The sequence below is a fragment of the Trichoplax adhaerens genome, genomic scaffold (assembly GCF_000150275.1).
Source record: "Trichoplax adhaerens TRIADscaffold_13 genomic scaffold, whole genome shotgun sequence".
Lineage (NCBI taxonomy): Eukaryota > Metazoa > Placozoa > Uniplacotomia > Trichoplacea > Trichoplacidae > Trichoplax > Trichoplax adhaerens.
Window position 1 is genome coordinate 360,323 of NW_002060955.1, and position 15,560 is coordinate 375,882.

At 35.6% G+C, this 15,560-nt stretch overlaps 2 protein-coding genes across 2 annotated transcripts; both read right to left on the reverse strand.

Moving 5' to 3' along the window:
* Nucleotides 1-954: 954 nt before the first annotated feature.
* Nucleotides 955-1,995, reverse strand: TRIADDRAFT_50794 (uncharacterized protein; the record flags this gene model as incomplete). Its single annotated transcript, XM_002116040.1, has 1 exon — nt 955-1,995. The coding sequence occupies one exon, from the start codon at nt 1,993-1,995 to the stop codon at nt 955-957; it is 1,041 nt and encodes a 346-aa protein (XP_002116076.1).
* A 3,590-nt stretch (nt 1,996-5,585) lies between these two features.
* Nucleotides 5,586-12,477, reverse strand: TRIADDRAFT_59978 (uncharacterized protein; the record flags this gene model as incomplete). The annotated part of the gene is made up of 22 exons (XM_002116041.1): nt 5,586-5,618; nt 6,180-6,222; nt 6,295-6,386; nt 6,504-6,585; nt 6,834-6,939; nt 7,019-7,153; nt 7,312-7,389; nt 7,505-7,592; nt 7,745-7,817; nt 7,964-7,997; nt 8,105-8,153; nt 8,231-8,293; nt 8,397-8,462; nt 8,712-8,758; nt 8,838-8,862; nt 9,366-9,434; nt 9,561-9,654; nt 9,731-9,819; nt 9,952-10,815; nt 10,992-11,039; nt 11,520-11,563; nt 11,913-12,477. The coding sequence occupies 22 exons, from the start codon at nt 12,475-12,477 to the stop codon at nt 5,586-5,588; spliced, it is 2,787 nt and encodes a 928-aa protein (XP_002116077.1).
* Between the last annotated feature and the right edge of the window lie 3,083 nt (nt 12,478-15,560).

The following is a 15,560-nucleotide window of genomic DNA, read 5'->3' on the forward strand; positions in this document are numbered from 1 at the left end:
ACTAGAAATAGCAAATTTATTTATTCTATAGAAAGTATTAGAGTACTATGATTTCAATCACACTTCATTGCATTATTCAGCCTTGTTAAAGTACAGCATTTGGTTTAATTGATTACAATTTGAAGTATTAAGTTATATTCAGACACTTGCGGCAACCTTGTCTTCACTACGGTATTAAATTAATGTGTTTGCATAAGGCACAAGCAAGAATTTAGCATATCGTCCAGAGTAAAGACATTCGACCAGAAGCAAGAAAATATCATCGAGTTCCAATATACAAAGTATTGGTTACATTCACTTTAGTTGTATGTTTGTCCAGCAATGTAGTAGAAGATTCAACATTTAATCGTGAACAAGACTGATCATGACAGTATGTAAAATTACCGACGCATACTCTAGTGTCGGATCGGGGTTTCCTTGAATAGGAAATAACGTTAAAAAGCTATCTGGACGAAGCATCCTGTACAAACAGTTTGCACTAATAAAAGAGAATTGAACCATTTTGGTCCTTGATCGACATGAGAAAAAATAGTTCTGGTCATGAGAATTCATGCTAGTGACAACGTAATACATATTCGTTATTTTATCAAGTTTAGAGAAATTTTTGGAAGACAATTCAATAGTATTAATTACAGAATTAGTTTCAGACTAGATTGGCATTGAAAAAAGGCAATAGGACTATTGAACTCAGTACATTGTAGTCATCGAACAATTTATAAATCAGCATTATTACAGTAGATAGGGTATTAAACCTTGAATGGCAATTATTAGATCATAACGTTATGTTCATCTTTACAAAGATCATTTAGGTCCATCGAAGGTTCTGCTGGTGAGAGTACTATCCAAGGTACATGTTGATGTTGGGTACTACTCTGTACAAGGAGCAAGCAGAAAGTAGTAAGTTGATCATCAGGCGATCGTTTCAATTTAATCCACTACAGTATAGCAGTGATTTTAATTTTCATCAGCAGGAATATTCCTAAATAAGTAAGACATCGATTCGCCATTATGGATTCGTCGAATTGACTCAGCAATCAACTGGCTGATATCGATGGTCTTGAGTTTGCTACTATTGATCTTTTGAGGGATGGTATTGGTGACAACAATCTCTTCAAGACAGGAAGCATCTAATTTAGCTGCATCAGATTGTGTAAATTGGCCATGAGTAGCTAAGGCATAGATTTTATAAGCTCCTCGTTCTTCAAGCAATTCAGCAGCTTTGAGTAAGAGATCTAAATTATCAATCATATCATCAATAATGATGGCTATCTTGCCAGTGACATCGCCGACCAGGGTCATGGGTGGCTTCTCTTTTGGTGCAATCTCAGGCAACACCGACGGCAAGACACGCGATACACTACTATCATCATATTCTGGCGGTGGCGATCCACTGCCATCTTCATCGTAATAATCGCTTTTACTTTCGCCATGGATGACAGCTAAAGTTAAATGGAGTCGTTCAGCGAAGGAAGTAGCACGTTTAGTACTGCCAGGTTCTCGAGCAACGACCACTGCATTTTTATAATCGGGAATATCTTGTTGTATATAGCGAATGATAAAAGGAGAAGCTCGTAAATTATCAACCGGGCAATTGAAAAATCCTTGTACTTCCTTATGATGTAAATCGACAGTAATAACATGGCTGACACCAGCTTTACACATCATGGAGGCCACTAACTTGGCTGGTATAGCGCTACGATTTCTCATTTTACTATGCTTCGAATAGGGTAAATAAGGCATAACGGCAACAATTCTCTTGGCAGCTGATGTCTTACAAGCGTAAACCATAATTAAAAATTCAAAGATGAAATTATTGACACCATCGGCACCAGTTTGAATAATGAAAACATCCTTTTCGCGTACAGAAACTAAAATATTCACTTTACTCTCGCCATTGGATTGGGATGCCACGTTGGCAGCAGCAATAGGCTCTCCTAACAACTCGCTAACACTCCTGGATAGAGTTGGATGCGATTGTCCTGAGAATAAATACATTCCTTTAATAGTCTTGGACATGATGATGTATTGGCTAGCGATTGGCTACATAAAGTGATCGTACAATCAATTGGAGAAAGGCAATTCGTCTTCAAGGTCTTGCTGACTAAAATCGATGCAGGAACAAGCTTTACCTCTTTCCTGACTACGGACTGTGTCCTCTTTCTGTTAGCCAAAGTGGGTGTGAGAAATGGGACGGAAGGCCATCCTAATAAACTACTACAAGTACTGCGCTGTCGACAAAGCCGTGCCATACTAGCCTACTCGACTGTTCACGGTAGAGCTGGGCACTGCTTTTGGACATTACCAAATCCACATGGGAGACCTTATGTAGTAAATGCGTCTCTCAATAACGATCTAAGGTCAAGTGGTCTTTATTTTTTAAAAGGCATTTATTACAAGGTTTTAGGAATAGTAGAGCAATAATGAATTACTACAAGAATCTGGTCTAAAATCCAAAGTATTCCTAGCTCAAAGCGAAGTAAAGTTTCCTCTCCTCCGTGAGCTCATCTCGGCAGTTCTTATAAACATTTCGTTCAATCCATTGATGACAACTTGATTCATCGACAATCAGACAGCAGTCATCAAACAAAATACTTTTCTCGAATAGTACATCATTGCCTTTTACAATCTAAATCAATCTACTTAAGATGTCACTACGCTTCTAATAACGTCTAGCCCCTTTCTCCAAAGGGCATCTTAACAACGATAGTGTTTCTACCTACATCAATTACTAGCTGATGTTAGTGCATAGTTACGACCAGAGAGAGCAACCTCTACACTCTAATGAAGACTTGCAAGTGTTGAGAAGGCTTACTCAAGATTGTGCAGACATCCTACGGTATAATGGTATAATCCACTTGTAATAAAAGTGTCTCACAATAACTATCTTAGGCAAGTGGTATTTTCTAAAAGGCTTTAGGACTTGCAAGTGTTAGGAAGACTTACGCAAGATTCTACAAATACTCTACGGCAGAGATCTGCAACATCTTGTCTACCTGATATTAGTGCAGTATTAATGACACTGAATAGCTATGCTGCAACCAGAAGGAGCAACTTCTGCAGTTAGGACTTGCAAATGATAGGAAGGCTTACTCAAGATTTTACAGACACCCTACGGCGGAGGTCTGCAACATCTTGTCTACCTGATATTAGTGCAGTATTAATGACACTGAATAGCTATGCTGCAACCAGAAGGAGCAACTTCTGCAGTTAGGACTTGCAAGTGATAGGAAGGCTTACTCAAGATTTTACAGACACCCTACGGCGGAGGTCTGCAACATCTTGTCTACCTGATATTAGTACAGTATCGATGGCACAGAATAGCTATGTTGCGACCAGAAGGAGCAACCTCTATAATTAGGACTTGCAAATGTTAGGAAGGCTTGCTCAAGATTGTGTAGGCATCCTACGGTATAAGCGTGTAATCCACCGTCGAAGATAGAAAAACCGGGAGAGGTCTGTGGACTAATAGAGGTTCCTCCTCAATACTTCACTAATGTCAGGCAGATTAGGACTTCCCAAGTGTTAGAAAGGCTTATTGAAGATTCTACAGACACCCGACTGTAGAATGGTAAATAATCTACCATTGAGGCTACAAAAGTTGGGAGGGGGTCTGCGGACTAGTGCATCCAGTCTGCACAAACAGACTTGACTGCTTGTACTGATGGTTGTCCTGACATTTAGAAACCTCTAAAATATTAGTGTAGTATTGAGAACAAAAAATAGCTTTTACGAATCCTAGTTATTAGCTTGCTCATCTCTAATTATGCCTAAATTATTCTATGTTACAACGTAGAATAATATTAGTGCAGTATTGAGAACAAAAATAGCTATTACGAATCCTAGTTGTTAGCTTGCTCATCTCTAATTATGCCTAAATTATTCTGTTACAACGTAGAATAATATTAGTGCAGTATTGAGAACAAAACAGAGCTTTTACGAATCCTAGTTATTAGCTTGCTTATCTCTAATTATGCCTAAATTATTCCATGTTACAACGTAGAATAATATTAGTGCAGTATTGAGAACAAAACAGAGCTATTACGAATCCTAGTTGTTAGCTTACTCATCTCTAATTATGCCTAAATTATTCCATGTTACAACGTAGAATAATATTAGTGCAGTATTGAGAACAAAACAGAGCTATTACGAATCCTAGTCGTTAGCTTACTCATCTCTAATTATGCCTAAATTATTCCATGTTACAACGTAGAATAATATTAGTGCAGTATTGAGAACAAAACAGAGCTATTACGAATCCTAGTTGTTAGCTTGCTCATCTCTAATTATGCCTAAATTATTCTATGTTACAACGTAGAATTATGTTACTGAGTAGCAATAGCCATGTTACGACCAGAGGGAGAACCTCTCTACGTGTATGGTTAGGACTTCTAAGGGTTAGGAAGAGTTACCGTAGCTTGTGCAGACACCCTACGGTATTCACGCCGACGAGGGTATAAAAATTGCAGGTACTAGGTAGCTAATGGACTGTTTTATTAGTCTACTATACTTTTAATTCATTCTTGATAGATGCGATAACTATTCTACAATGGCAGTATTGCAGCATGCAAATATTCTACGAAGCCAGTGGATAAGTATGCAAAGTATCACCAATAGAGTAATTTCCTTTAAATAATAGTTCTAAATTTTATTAATGTCAAGCCTCTTTATCATCATTTCCGCATTATAAAGTTTAGATTGATTGAAACAGTCATAAGTAGTCGTAAGCTATCGTATACCTATCAATCTTGTTACATTAGTGAATAGCTTAATACAGAATAATTCGAAGGAGTACAGCAGAGATTAATGCCTCCAATAATAAGTGAGCAAGTGCAAAAGAGAGTACTACAAATTACACTAATTCTAATCTATTTTTCAGCAGTCCTCCCTATATCAATTTGCTGTTTTAATACTGTAATTTCTTCCGCGCTAAACTCTAAGTGTGATACTGTATTTTTTTGTAGACCTCGTCTATTCCATAGAGACACGGACTTTGAGGCTTCTAGAGAAGTGCGGAAGTAGCTACAAACTACATTTCCTTGCCTATAAATTCCTTATTCGAGTAATCGCTATGACATCAAATGGATCTCCAATTTCTTTTTACTCACGATATCTTTTACTCTAAAAACTATGTCGACAAGAATTAATTATGATGCACATAAACATGATAAAAGTTATTTCATGTAGTCGTTGTCAGTAATATTTCAATACAGGAAGAATAAAACTGTATCAATTCTGTTCATTTACACTGACTGTAAAATACGAGTAACAACACTGATGAATGAGTTTAATCAATCAAATTAGCATTTATTATGTCAAATGATTAATTATAACGATTCGACATCAAAGCAAAAACAATTAAAAAATAAAGTAAGTATAAAACAATGTATCAAAATATTGCAATACAGCAATTCTTGCTGTATTTCTCCTGACAGACAAAGTTCAGCCTACTACTATCTTGGAACAAAGTAAGTCATGCGAGTTTAAATACTACCGCAAATCTACCACCGTCAATGCATTAATAACAGTCCATTATTAGACTACGTTGGTGATCGTGAACATACAGTAAGACTGCATTGGGACTTGAATTAGAATGCTATGAACGCCTGATAACCACATGACTACGTGTTAAAAATAAATCTACATCCAGAATATAATAATTTGATATTACAACATTCAAAAAAGGAATGTACGGCCAATAAAACTTCCATGTCGCTAAAAATTAGTAATTTCTACAGTAGTATCAATTGGCAATGCTGCAAACAACATAAACAAATTATTATCTGCACTGAGTGTTAACAGCGTGTTGCGAAAATATCCTCAACCTCCATCTTACAAATATGCATGCTATAATTAATAACTTATAATTAAGAAATTTCAAATAATTTTCAATTAAAAAAATAGGTAAAAAGCTTTCCAACTTAAACGATGAATGGTACATTTCAGAGCAGCCCTGTGGGCATTTTCTACAACGATAATATGTCTATTTTGGCCACCATAGTGTCCCAATCTTCTATTGTATTGTACATAACCTCTATAATGTTCGCTGTTTAACTTTCAATGACAGCTCGCTAAAGAACTAATTGATTATTAACTGTGATTAGACTTTGCGCGACAAGTAAACATCTCAGGAGGCAACTAGCTAGTAAAATATACTAAAGTAATCAAAGTTAATTTCTTACCTTTCTCGGCAGCATTTCCTTGCTTGAGAGTGTGTCATCAAATCTAAATATAAAAAAGCGATTCTTACAATGTACATCCTATTAAGTCTAGCTATTTATAGCCTGTAAAACTTACTTCCTAAAAAGTACTTCATGTTCAGCTATGATATCATGCAACGAGCCGAGAGCAATATCCACTTCACCTATTGCCATTTCTTCATTGGAATGCTGCGATATGATATTATCATTAGACCGATAAAGCGAAAATGTTATTCAAATCTAACTTATCTAGCTATAATGATACGTATTACAATTGCCTAATTTTTACTTCAAGTATCCTACTACCTGCAACTGAAAAAGAGTAGGCGTAAAAACCAACGCAAGGTTGTCTACCGACATCAGATTTATTCGATAATGTTCTGACACACTAAAACGTAAAATGATAAAAAAATTATTTTTAATATGCATATTGCCTATTTTGTAAATAGAATTTATTCTTTAAATTATAATAAAAAATTCTACAGGGCTAAAATTTATGATAATACGGAATAATATTATAGTACGTATAATACTGGTTTCTGTAAGGGCATGATCAAAGTTAGCTGAGTTCAATATAGCAAAGAGTATGTATTTATATTTCTAGCAGTAATACATGCAACTAACTCTCCTTCATACCTAACAAGATGTTTTATCAAGTATCGGCAAGTTCGATAATTAACTTCGGGCAAGTCATCTAAAAATCCTTTCAGAGCTTCAATCTTTTCAGATTTACTATTGATACCTACATGGAAGGAGTGATGAGTAAAAATAAGTAAACACCAAATTATAGCCTACGAAATTTTAACTATTATTTAACTTACTGTAAGTACAAATGATACTATCTGACCGCCTTTGCGTAAAGATCGATTCCGGTAATGTACGAAAATATTTCTTAAGTGTTGATGCAACATCATGTACCGAATAGACTTCTGGATCTATGACTACATTAGCAGCATCTGAAATAGAGCAAACGGTTCAAGTTTTGATCATTATTGTCACAGTAAATACAATAATACAAATTTATCAATACATATGTGTCTATCGAATACATAAAATTTGACGGCAATTCGGTACTACATGGCACTAATTCGTTAAAGCTAACTATACTTTTTACCTGCGTTAAACGCCTTACGCAGCTGCTCAACCATATTATTTCTACCACTCTTTCTGTAAATGCCTTCTTCTTGAAGGCCTATCAAAGCAATTGATGTACGTCAATTAATGTAATCTTTTAGCACAAAGAATTTCTTCAACTTCATTGTATGGCTTATTCACTAAATTCTACTTAGTATTTTGAGCTCACTAACCATATTCGGCAATGAAGCGTATACAAGTATCGACAACGTATGGAATACCGTCAGCAGTATCTTGGTGTTCAATTGGAACCTCGAAAACCTGGCCGATATCAGCGAAATTTAGAATTTAGCAGTCGTCAGTGTTATGATAAAAAAAGCAAGATCGATGCGTACTAACATCAAAAAAGGATTGCTCTCCTTACTTTACAATATAGCGTGAATGGCATTACTGTTAAATTAAAACGCAATAACCTTAATTTTCCATGTAATCGCTTCAACCCATTCTCTTGCTTCTTCCGCATTACTTGCACGACAGGTGTAACTTCTGTATCAATTCAAGGTCAGTAAATCATTAGCTCGAAACATTGAATAAACAACCTCGTGCTTGATATATATTGAACTGTAACATAAAGCTGTTTGAAGCGATATTTTACAACACTTTGACTATAATTACAAAGCATATGACTATACCGTTGTTGTGTAGATATTACAATCTCGCAATTTCCTAAAATTGAAGAGGATAAAAGTAAAAAGAGAATTTACAAATTACTTTACGTCAATGCCAAATATAGGAATGTTTTCCGTAAAGTTTTCCATGAAAGAATCTCATACCTTGTACAGATACATCAGTTATTGAGCTTACGCTGATTCTACCAGCCACCTATTGAATAAGAATGTACTATTTTTATTAGATGACTTCGTTATAAATGTGGACATGTACGCGTATATTTTACTTACGGATGCATCCTTATGATAAATGAGTTCCTTTGGTGTTAAAACAAAGTAACGTTTGAGGAATCTCTGTAAAACATATCGATCAATGTGTTTCCATTACAAAGACAGTGAGTATGCGATGAATTCAATATAGGTAAGTAATCAAAATATCTTTTTCATCAATATTTACATCATAAGTTTGGGGTCCTTTCTTGTCTAGGTATCCTTGCTTGATGATTTCAGAACTAGGTGGTAACTGTAAACATACCATGAAAATCAATAGTCAATTTCAAAAGTAGAGGAAGGGGCAACTTTTAATAATTTTGCAATTTTTTTCTGATGCAGAGCAATATTCTCTATGAGCGTCATGAACTGTTAGTAGGTCACAAAAATGGGTCAAAAGTAGCATCAATATTTGGAATCAAATACAAATTAAACATTAACTATAGAATCTAAATAGGAATAACTTTTATTAATGTCAGAACCAATTTTAGCTTGAGAATACCTTAACCGAGGATAACTTTCCAGGATTTAACATTTCACCACCCAAATCTAATATTATTAATTTAATTTAAAACCGTAAGATACTAGTACAGTTAGGCTGTCATGAAATAATAGTATGAATTTGTACCATCATAATGGGCTTGCAATAATTCCTAAAGTAAATAAAATACAGTAATTAAATGCGAGTAGCGATAGACTCTGTAGCAAAAAATTTCATTCGAGCTGCTTGAGCAATATCGTACCACTTGTAGCGGTTGATCGTGAAGAATAGCCGACTGAATGGCTGTCATAGATTCATGAGTAAAAGATGCAGGTATATATTTTTAGAATTAAAATACAACTATCGATGATTTAAATTAAATTCACGTAATATAATTTCAGTATTATCTTACGAGAAAAGCCTTCCGTGCTCACATATTTCACCTTGATGTAAAAATTAGTGATATGATGTAACAAAATGATTTCATAGTATCAAATTATAAGACTATCAAAATCAGTGTAGAGAAAAGGGATCAGCGTCACTAAAATTTTTAAGCTATCGACATTAATTTTTGCACATCATGTTACAATACAACGACATAATAGAAAAGTGAAACACTAGACTACAAAGACATTTAGGCGTCTATAAGTCGACTACACTACATCGGATACTTACATCGGCACCAGAGAGTAATAAATTAAGAGTTTCAAGGATATTATCGGTTTTTACAACCTCGCATAAAGCCTTACAAATAAATTAGAATAAAAATTAGTATATCTGCTAGCACCATGCATACTCGATATTTATTTTTTATGAAGATTATCCTTTCCTGCATGGATATAGATATGATAACTATTTCGTAAAGTTTACCTCTCCCAATCCTTTTGCATCGCCTTTGAATTTAGAAAATTGATAAAATTCTTTCTTTACGTATTTACTTTTAATAAATTCCAGCCTTTGAACACTAAAAGGTAAACGTCAAAGTTGAAAATTTGATCATGAAATTACAAAATTTTTAAATAGTGAAATTTTTTGCGTACTCATTCACATTCGGATTAATCTTATCGTATTGTGTAATGGCATATTGGAAAAATTTGTTTGAATTCTTATTGCCTATTTCTTGGAAAAGCTAATGGATTGAAGAGTAAAATATTCTTTCAAGATAAAGACTGAAATTATTGGAAGGACTATTTATTAGTTAATAACGGTCACAGCAGCCAGCCAATAATTTATTTGTTGATCTTTCATCTGCTTTTATTACCTTGATACGAGCAGGAGTCCATTTGGAATCTAAGGTAATTGATTTAACTTTAGAAAAATCGGTACTGATTTTACGATGGAAGCCAGCGCATTTCTCACATATAGTTATGCCTAAGTTAATAACGGCCCATTCGGGATCTCTAGATAGACAGTCCGCACAAATTCTATTACTGCTGTTATGGTAGATATATTTCTTAACTTCCATTGCAGGGAGTGAGCCACCATCATCAAGATTTTGTAATGCAATCTTGATAGCTCCTTGTATGGTAGAGATCCATGCTAGCATGTCTTCTTCGTTCTCTGCTTGCAACTTCAATTCTTTATCGCATAAACTCAAAATAAATTTATATTTGGCTCTGTCTTGAATTCGAACACTAGACGTCTTACTATCAATTCTTCGCAGCACTTTATTGTCTAAGTAATCTTGTTGATTGTGATAACAGCATATGTATTGATCTTTAATAACCATAAATAATTTTTTCCCACCCGATCTTTTGAGATAACCAGCTTTGGTAGGATTTTCCATGTTTCCTCCGGTTAACTCCTCCACTCGTCGAGTTTCCTTTATAATTCCACTAGTTAACGCCATAACCCACAGCTGTACATCTTCAAACGTTCCAGTCTTAAAATTATATTGTTCAGGAAATGTGTCTAAAACGAATTTAAAGCCGCTTTTGGCGTTATCGGATTTTATTTCAGCACTTTTCATTTCCGACACTGGAACGATATCTAACAATTTATTCTTTTCTTCGTTGTCATAAAACTTCAAGGTCTTTGAATCATATTTCACCCATATCTTTTCCGATGGAATTCGAGATTTAGAAACAGTTAGGTATCCTTCACGTGCCATACTACTGGCAGCTTTCTAAATTGGTAAAAAAAAAAACATCCAAGCTAGAGTAAATATTGATGATATAAAGCAATAGACATCATCACGTATCTTGTAATACTATGATGTTACCACTCTTACAATATTCATCACATCCATGGTAGACCAATAAATTGTCAGTTAATTCATAGCAATCAACTTCAAACTAATACCTTAGCATCTTCCGGTTTCGAAATGAAAGGCTGGAATGAGTGCTGCACCTAGTTGATAATTAATGATAATATTTCCTTAATGAAATACGAAATCAAATGATTAGAAATGAAATACACTACGCGTGGCAATTGAACATATTGAGAAACTTTTAAAAAGGACATTGCTGTATTTCATTCCAACGCATGGTACAGTAGTTATGAAGGCGATTTAACAGATAGAGCTACTGTAAGTTTATAAATTCAGCATTATTCGTATAATTATCGACTGGTCCTGGATTGAAAGACTATACTACAATCTTGCAACACTAAAGTGAAATATTGCTGATGGTGTTGCAATTTTGCCAGAAGTAGAATTGCCAAGATTAGCTGTTATTATGTCAATAAATTACAAAAGCAAATAACTCCATTAATTCTAAGGTAGTATAGCACAAGGACAGTAACTGCTGCCACTTTGAATATTTTTTTCGATTAGTTGGCCAATAAAATAGCCCATACGTATCAATATTCATGAACTGTAGTGATCTATACCGTAATCCAGTCTGCCGTTTCGTCGTCTTCTTCCACTGCTATAGCTTGAAAGCATGGAAGAAATGGAATAAATGATTAATCATTGATATCAAATGTCATCTAGGTAACAAAGTATTCTAATCATCGCATGGATGGGTATCAATAATGGAAAAGGTACATATAACTGTGTTGCAGTTTAGTATGACATGAGTACTGTCTAAAATGGTGAGGTAAAATGGAAATTATATGCCAACTATTTCTTGGTTGTTTTTCATGTTTAAATAATGTCGATGTACAGTAAGTTCCATGTTTGAATTGATCTTCAAGCAAGACTGTCGTATTGAGAAGGTGTTCTATACCATCATCTAGATTATTCAAATATTTATCCTCTCTATTAAATGATGCAGTACTTACGAGGTGGTTCTATTAGACTGTTAGGAGGAGCCCGAGGAGAGGATTGAACGTAGCTTGCTGGCGATGTAGGTGTCCTTGGCGAGCGGTTTTCAACAGATTTCGGCAATTCTGGCGGTAGCCGTCCGGGTCGTTGTTTAGCTGGCGTTGGATTTTGTTCAGGTATAGGCCCATGAGCATAAATATGATAGTCAGAATCAGTGCTTGAATCATCCAATTGATAGAAACTTTGATGTATTGAGCTATCGCGGATGGATTGATAGGCAGATTCTTCCGAGAGAGAATCGCGATTTCGCGTTGGAGTGGGTGGTTTGGGTCGGTAAACTTCTGGAAAACTTGATTGTCTATTCATATGGCCCACTTTCTCCTTGGGTGTTGAGCTTGTGGCATCGGCGCCATGTTCGGATGATGTCCGATGTAAGAGATCAGGTCTAGGTGGAGGAACGGGTGGTGGTGGCTTCCTATTCGGTGGACGAATATTACTATATGGGCTGGAAGAATTAGCAACGGCAGGTTGAGGCTCTGGTGGTCGACGAGCCGGTCTAACTTTTGGTTTAATATCGGTCATGATGTCCTATGAACACCAATACGATGAGAAAGTTAGAAAGCAGGCGCCCAACTACGATAGCATAACTTACTTTGTTACTATTTGATGTAGTATTAGCAGTAATAGCATATCAAAGATAGAAAACATTGCTCAAAAATGATTGCAATTATTTGACGTACATTGAAGATGATGTGAAAGCTAGAAAGTAGCGCCCAAAGGGCATAACTTATTTTGTAACTATCTAATGTAGTATGAGCAGTAATAGCATGTCAAAAGTTTGAAAGTATTACTCCAAAATGATTGCAATGATTTGATGTACTATTTCACTACAAAATAGGATGTGAAAGTTAGAGAAAGCAGCCAGCAAGTGTCCAAGTGTATAACTCACTTTGTAACTATTTGATGTTGTAGGAGCAGTAATAGCGTGTCAAAGTTAGATAGCATTGCTCAAAAACTTTTACAACTACGTATTTAGTGTCCTACTAGCATTGATAGGATAAGAAAAGTGAGTAAGTAGTGCATAGTGCCATAGCATAAAATGCACTTTGCAACTCCTTCTCACACTTCGTTTGTGAGCTAAATGCGATCAGAACAGGATGGTAACATTTACTGTCCCAGCAATAAAGTTCAGGCAGGATTCGTGGGCAAAAAACTTGGATTTGATTGACTAAATGGCGTTAATTGGATTACTGGCCATCCACTAAACGAGCGATCTTAGAAGTCATCAAGTAACTTATCACACTGGTAGAATGAATAAGTGGAAAGTTTGCCTCTTTCGTGGACACCAGTAATATGATAGTCAAGAAGTAACTAGGCTAGAATCAGAAAAGATGAACGTTAAGCTAAAGATGCATGAATAAGGGGATTTGACAGATGGATTAATAATCAATTTATTTAGACGCAATGAGAATGGTATCGCTTGAACAAACATTTAGTAATGTATTTCCGACCATTGTTGGCCTATTATTGCACTTTGCGATGCGATGATCATTTCTGTCCATTTTAAACTCATTTTCAATATCGTTGTAGCCAATACTTTAGTCAATTCGAAGTTGTCTATCAGCGCCAATGAATGTTAAAATAATCTACCATACGTATAGGAGCATTGAATGATGAAAATAAATGAACCTGATTGCAGACAACAGGAAAGAGGCAACATATGCTAGTAGAGTACACTAGATACGCATATTCAAGGACATGAAGTTGCTATTTTATTGCTGTAGGTGATTAGTCACTAAGAACTTGTAAAATGCGATTCTACTGTACGTCTAGGGCATCCGTTGGCGTATTATGCTAAATATGCTATGGTGAACTGTAAACTATTCTAGCATGCTCAATTAAATTAGGATATATCCCGTATCTGATTTGGCGACCATGACATTTTGTAATGGGTTATTTGGAAGAAATGAAGTTATTATCCCAGCGAGATTGATCGAATGTCGCTGCGATTAACATCCACTGACGAGTATTGCCGTCAAGGCATTTTGATCAATACGACATGAATGCCATCTCCATGATTTAAAGTCCTAGCCATAGAGGTAAAAGGAGAGCAGATCGAATAATCCCTTTAGTAAGAGGATTCAAGAATCGATAGAAATAATACGCTCTAACATTTACTAGCGAGTAATTAGTCGTCATGTCAAGCCATTTTGAGCAAGACTACGTGACTGCCATCTCCGTGATTGCAAATTTTAGTCATAGAAGTAAAACGAATGCAGATTTTGATACCGTAGATGGATCAAACTCCTTCACTTTGCTTGACTAAATACTTGCTATACTATACTACGAAACACACTTCTATATTCAAAAATTGGGAAATTAGTCCCATCCTCAAAAAGAGCGTTCAACGCATCAACATCACTTCACTGAATATGCGTTATACGGTACTAGGTATCCCTCGATCGAAAAGTTTTTCCTTTACTTTTGATTTGCCTTAGACGAATTAAATGAAGCTCCGAGCAGTAAAATGAGTGTTATGTTATACCTAAAAGCATAATCGATAGGTAGAAGAGCATTTGGTTTTCATGCGACATCATGGCCAAAGTAGTATTAAAATCACCCTTATCAACAGCAAAAGGGATTGAGAAAATGACTGAAAGTAAGGTACAGAACTATTGTGCTGAAAATGGTAATCAGGTAGACATGATTTCTTGGCCGCCTGCCTGCGCCATTTCCTATCATCATCTGTCATTATAGACTGTATCATGGATAGACAATACCCTACACTACGTTAATTGACGTTGTCTCCCATGTTTTTTTAATTAAGGACGCCAGAAAATGGGCGATGATATCATTATGGAGAAACTACTTGTCCTTGTTGGTTGCATGTTGTTTTTGAAGTAGTATAGCAGTGAGTGAATTTTGGCTATAAAGGAGTATATAGCTCCATCGACGATCGCTTTCGAGAGAGATATAGCAAATGGATTTGTCTATTACCGAGTGAAAATACGAATAAACCATCACCCCATCAAGACCATTTAAATTAATTAACCATGACTATTTCCTCTCCTACGGTCCAAGCCCTAGTCTACGATCGGCCTTTCTCACTCATCGCCACTCCAGATTACAACTTGATGCATTCATCGTTTTACCATTAGGCTTTTGTTTAATCTTCATCATAATATGAATTATATATTTATTCAAGATTTATGTACAGTTGATGACGAGGCTACGCCTAAGAAATCGACTGCTAACAGTGTTGTTTCTATTCCATGATGATGTCGGTGTACGGATAGGCATGAGAATACAAATGGAACAAGCGATCGAGGATAATCCCTTGTCATGGCTGAGGTTACCACACAAGGTGATAATCTAAAATAGACAATTATTTCCCTTGCTGATGCATTCAATCCATTTTGTAACTTGAGAATACAAATGGAACAAGCGATCGAGGATAATCCCTTGTCATGACTGAGGTTACCACACAAGGTAATGATCTAACATAGGCGATTATTTCCCTTGCTGATGGATTCAATCTATTTTGTAACTGGACAAGAAGTAGAATTGCCTTTCTTATACTCGTTTCTGGACTGATATCATCGGTATCATGGTTATTCCATTCGTTTTTATCTTATAGGCAATTTGGGGGATCAATCGTATAAAAT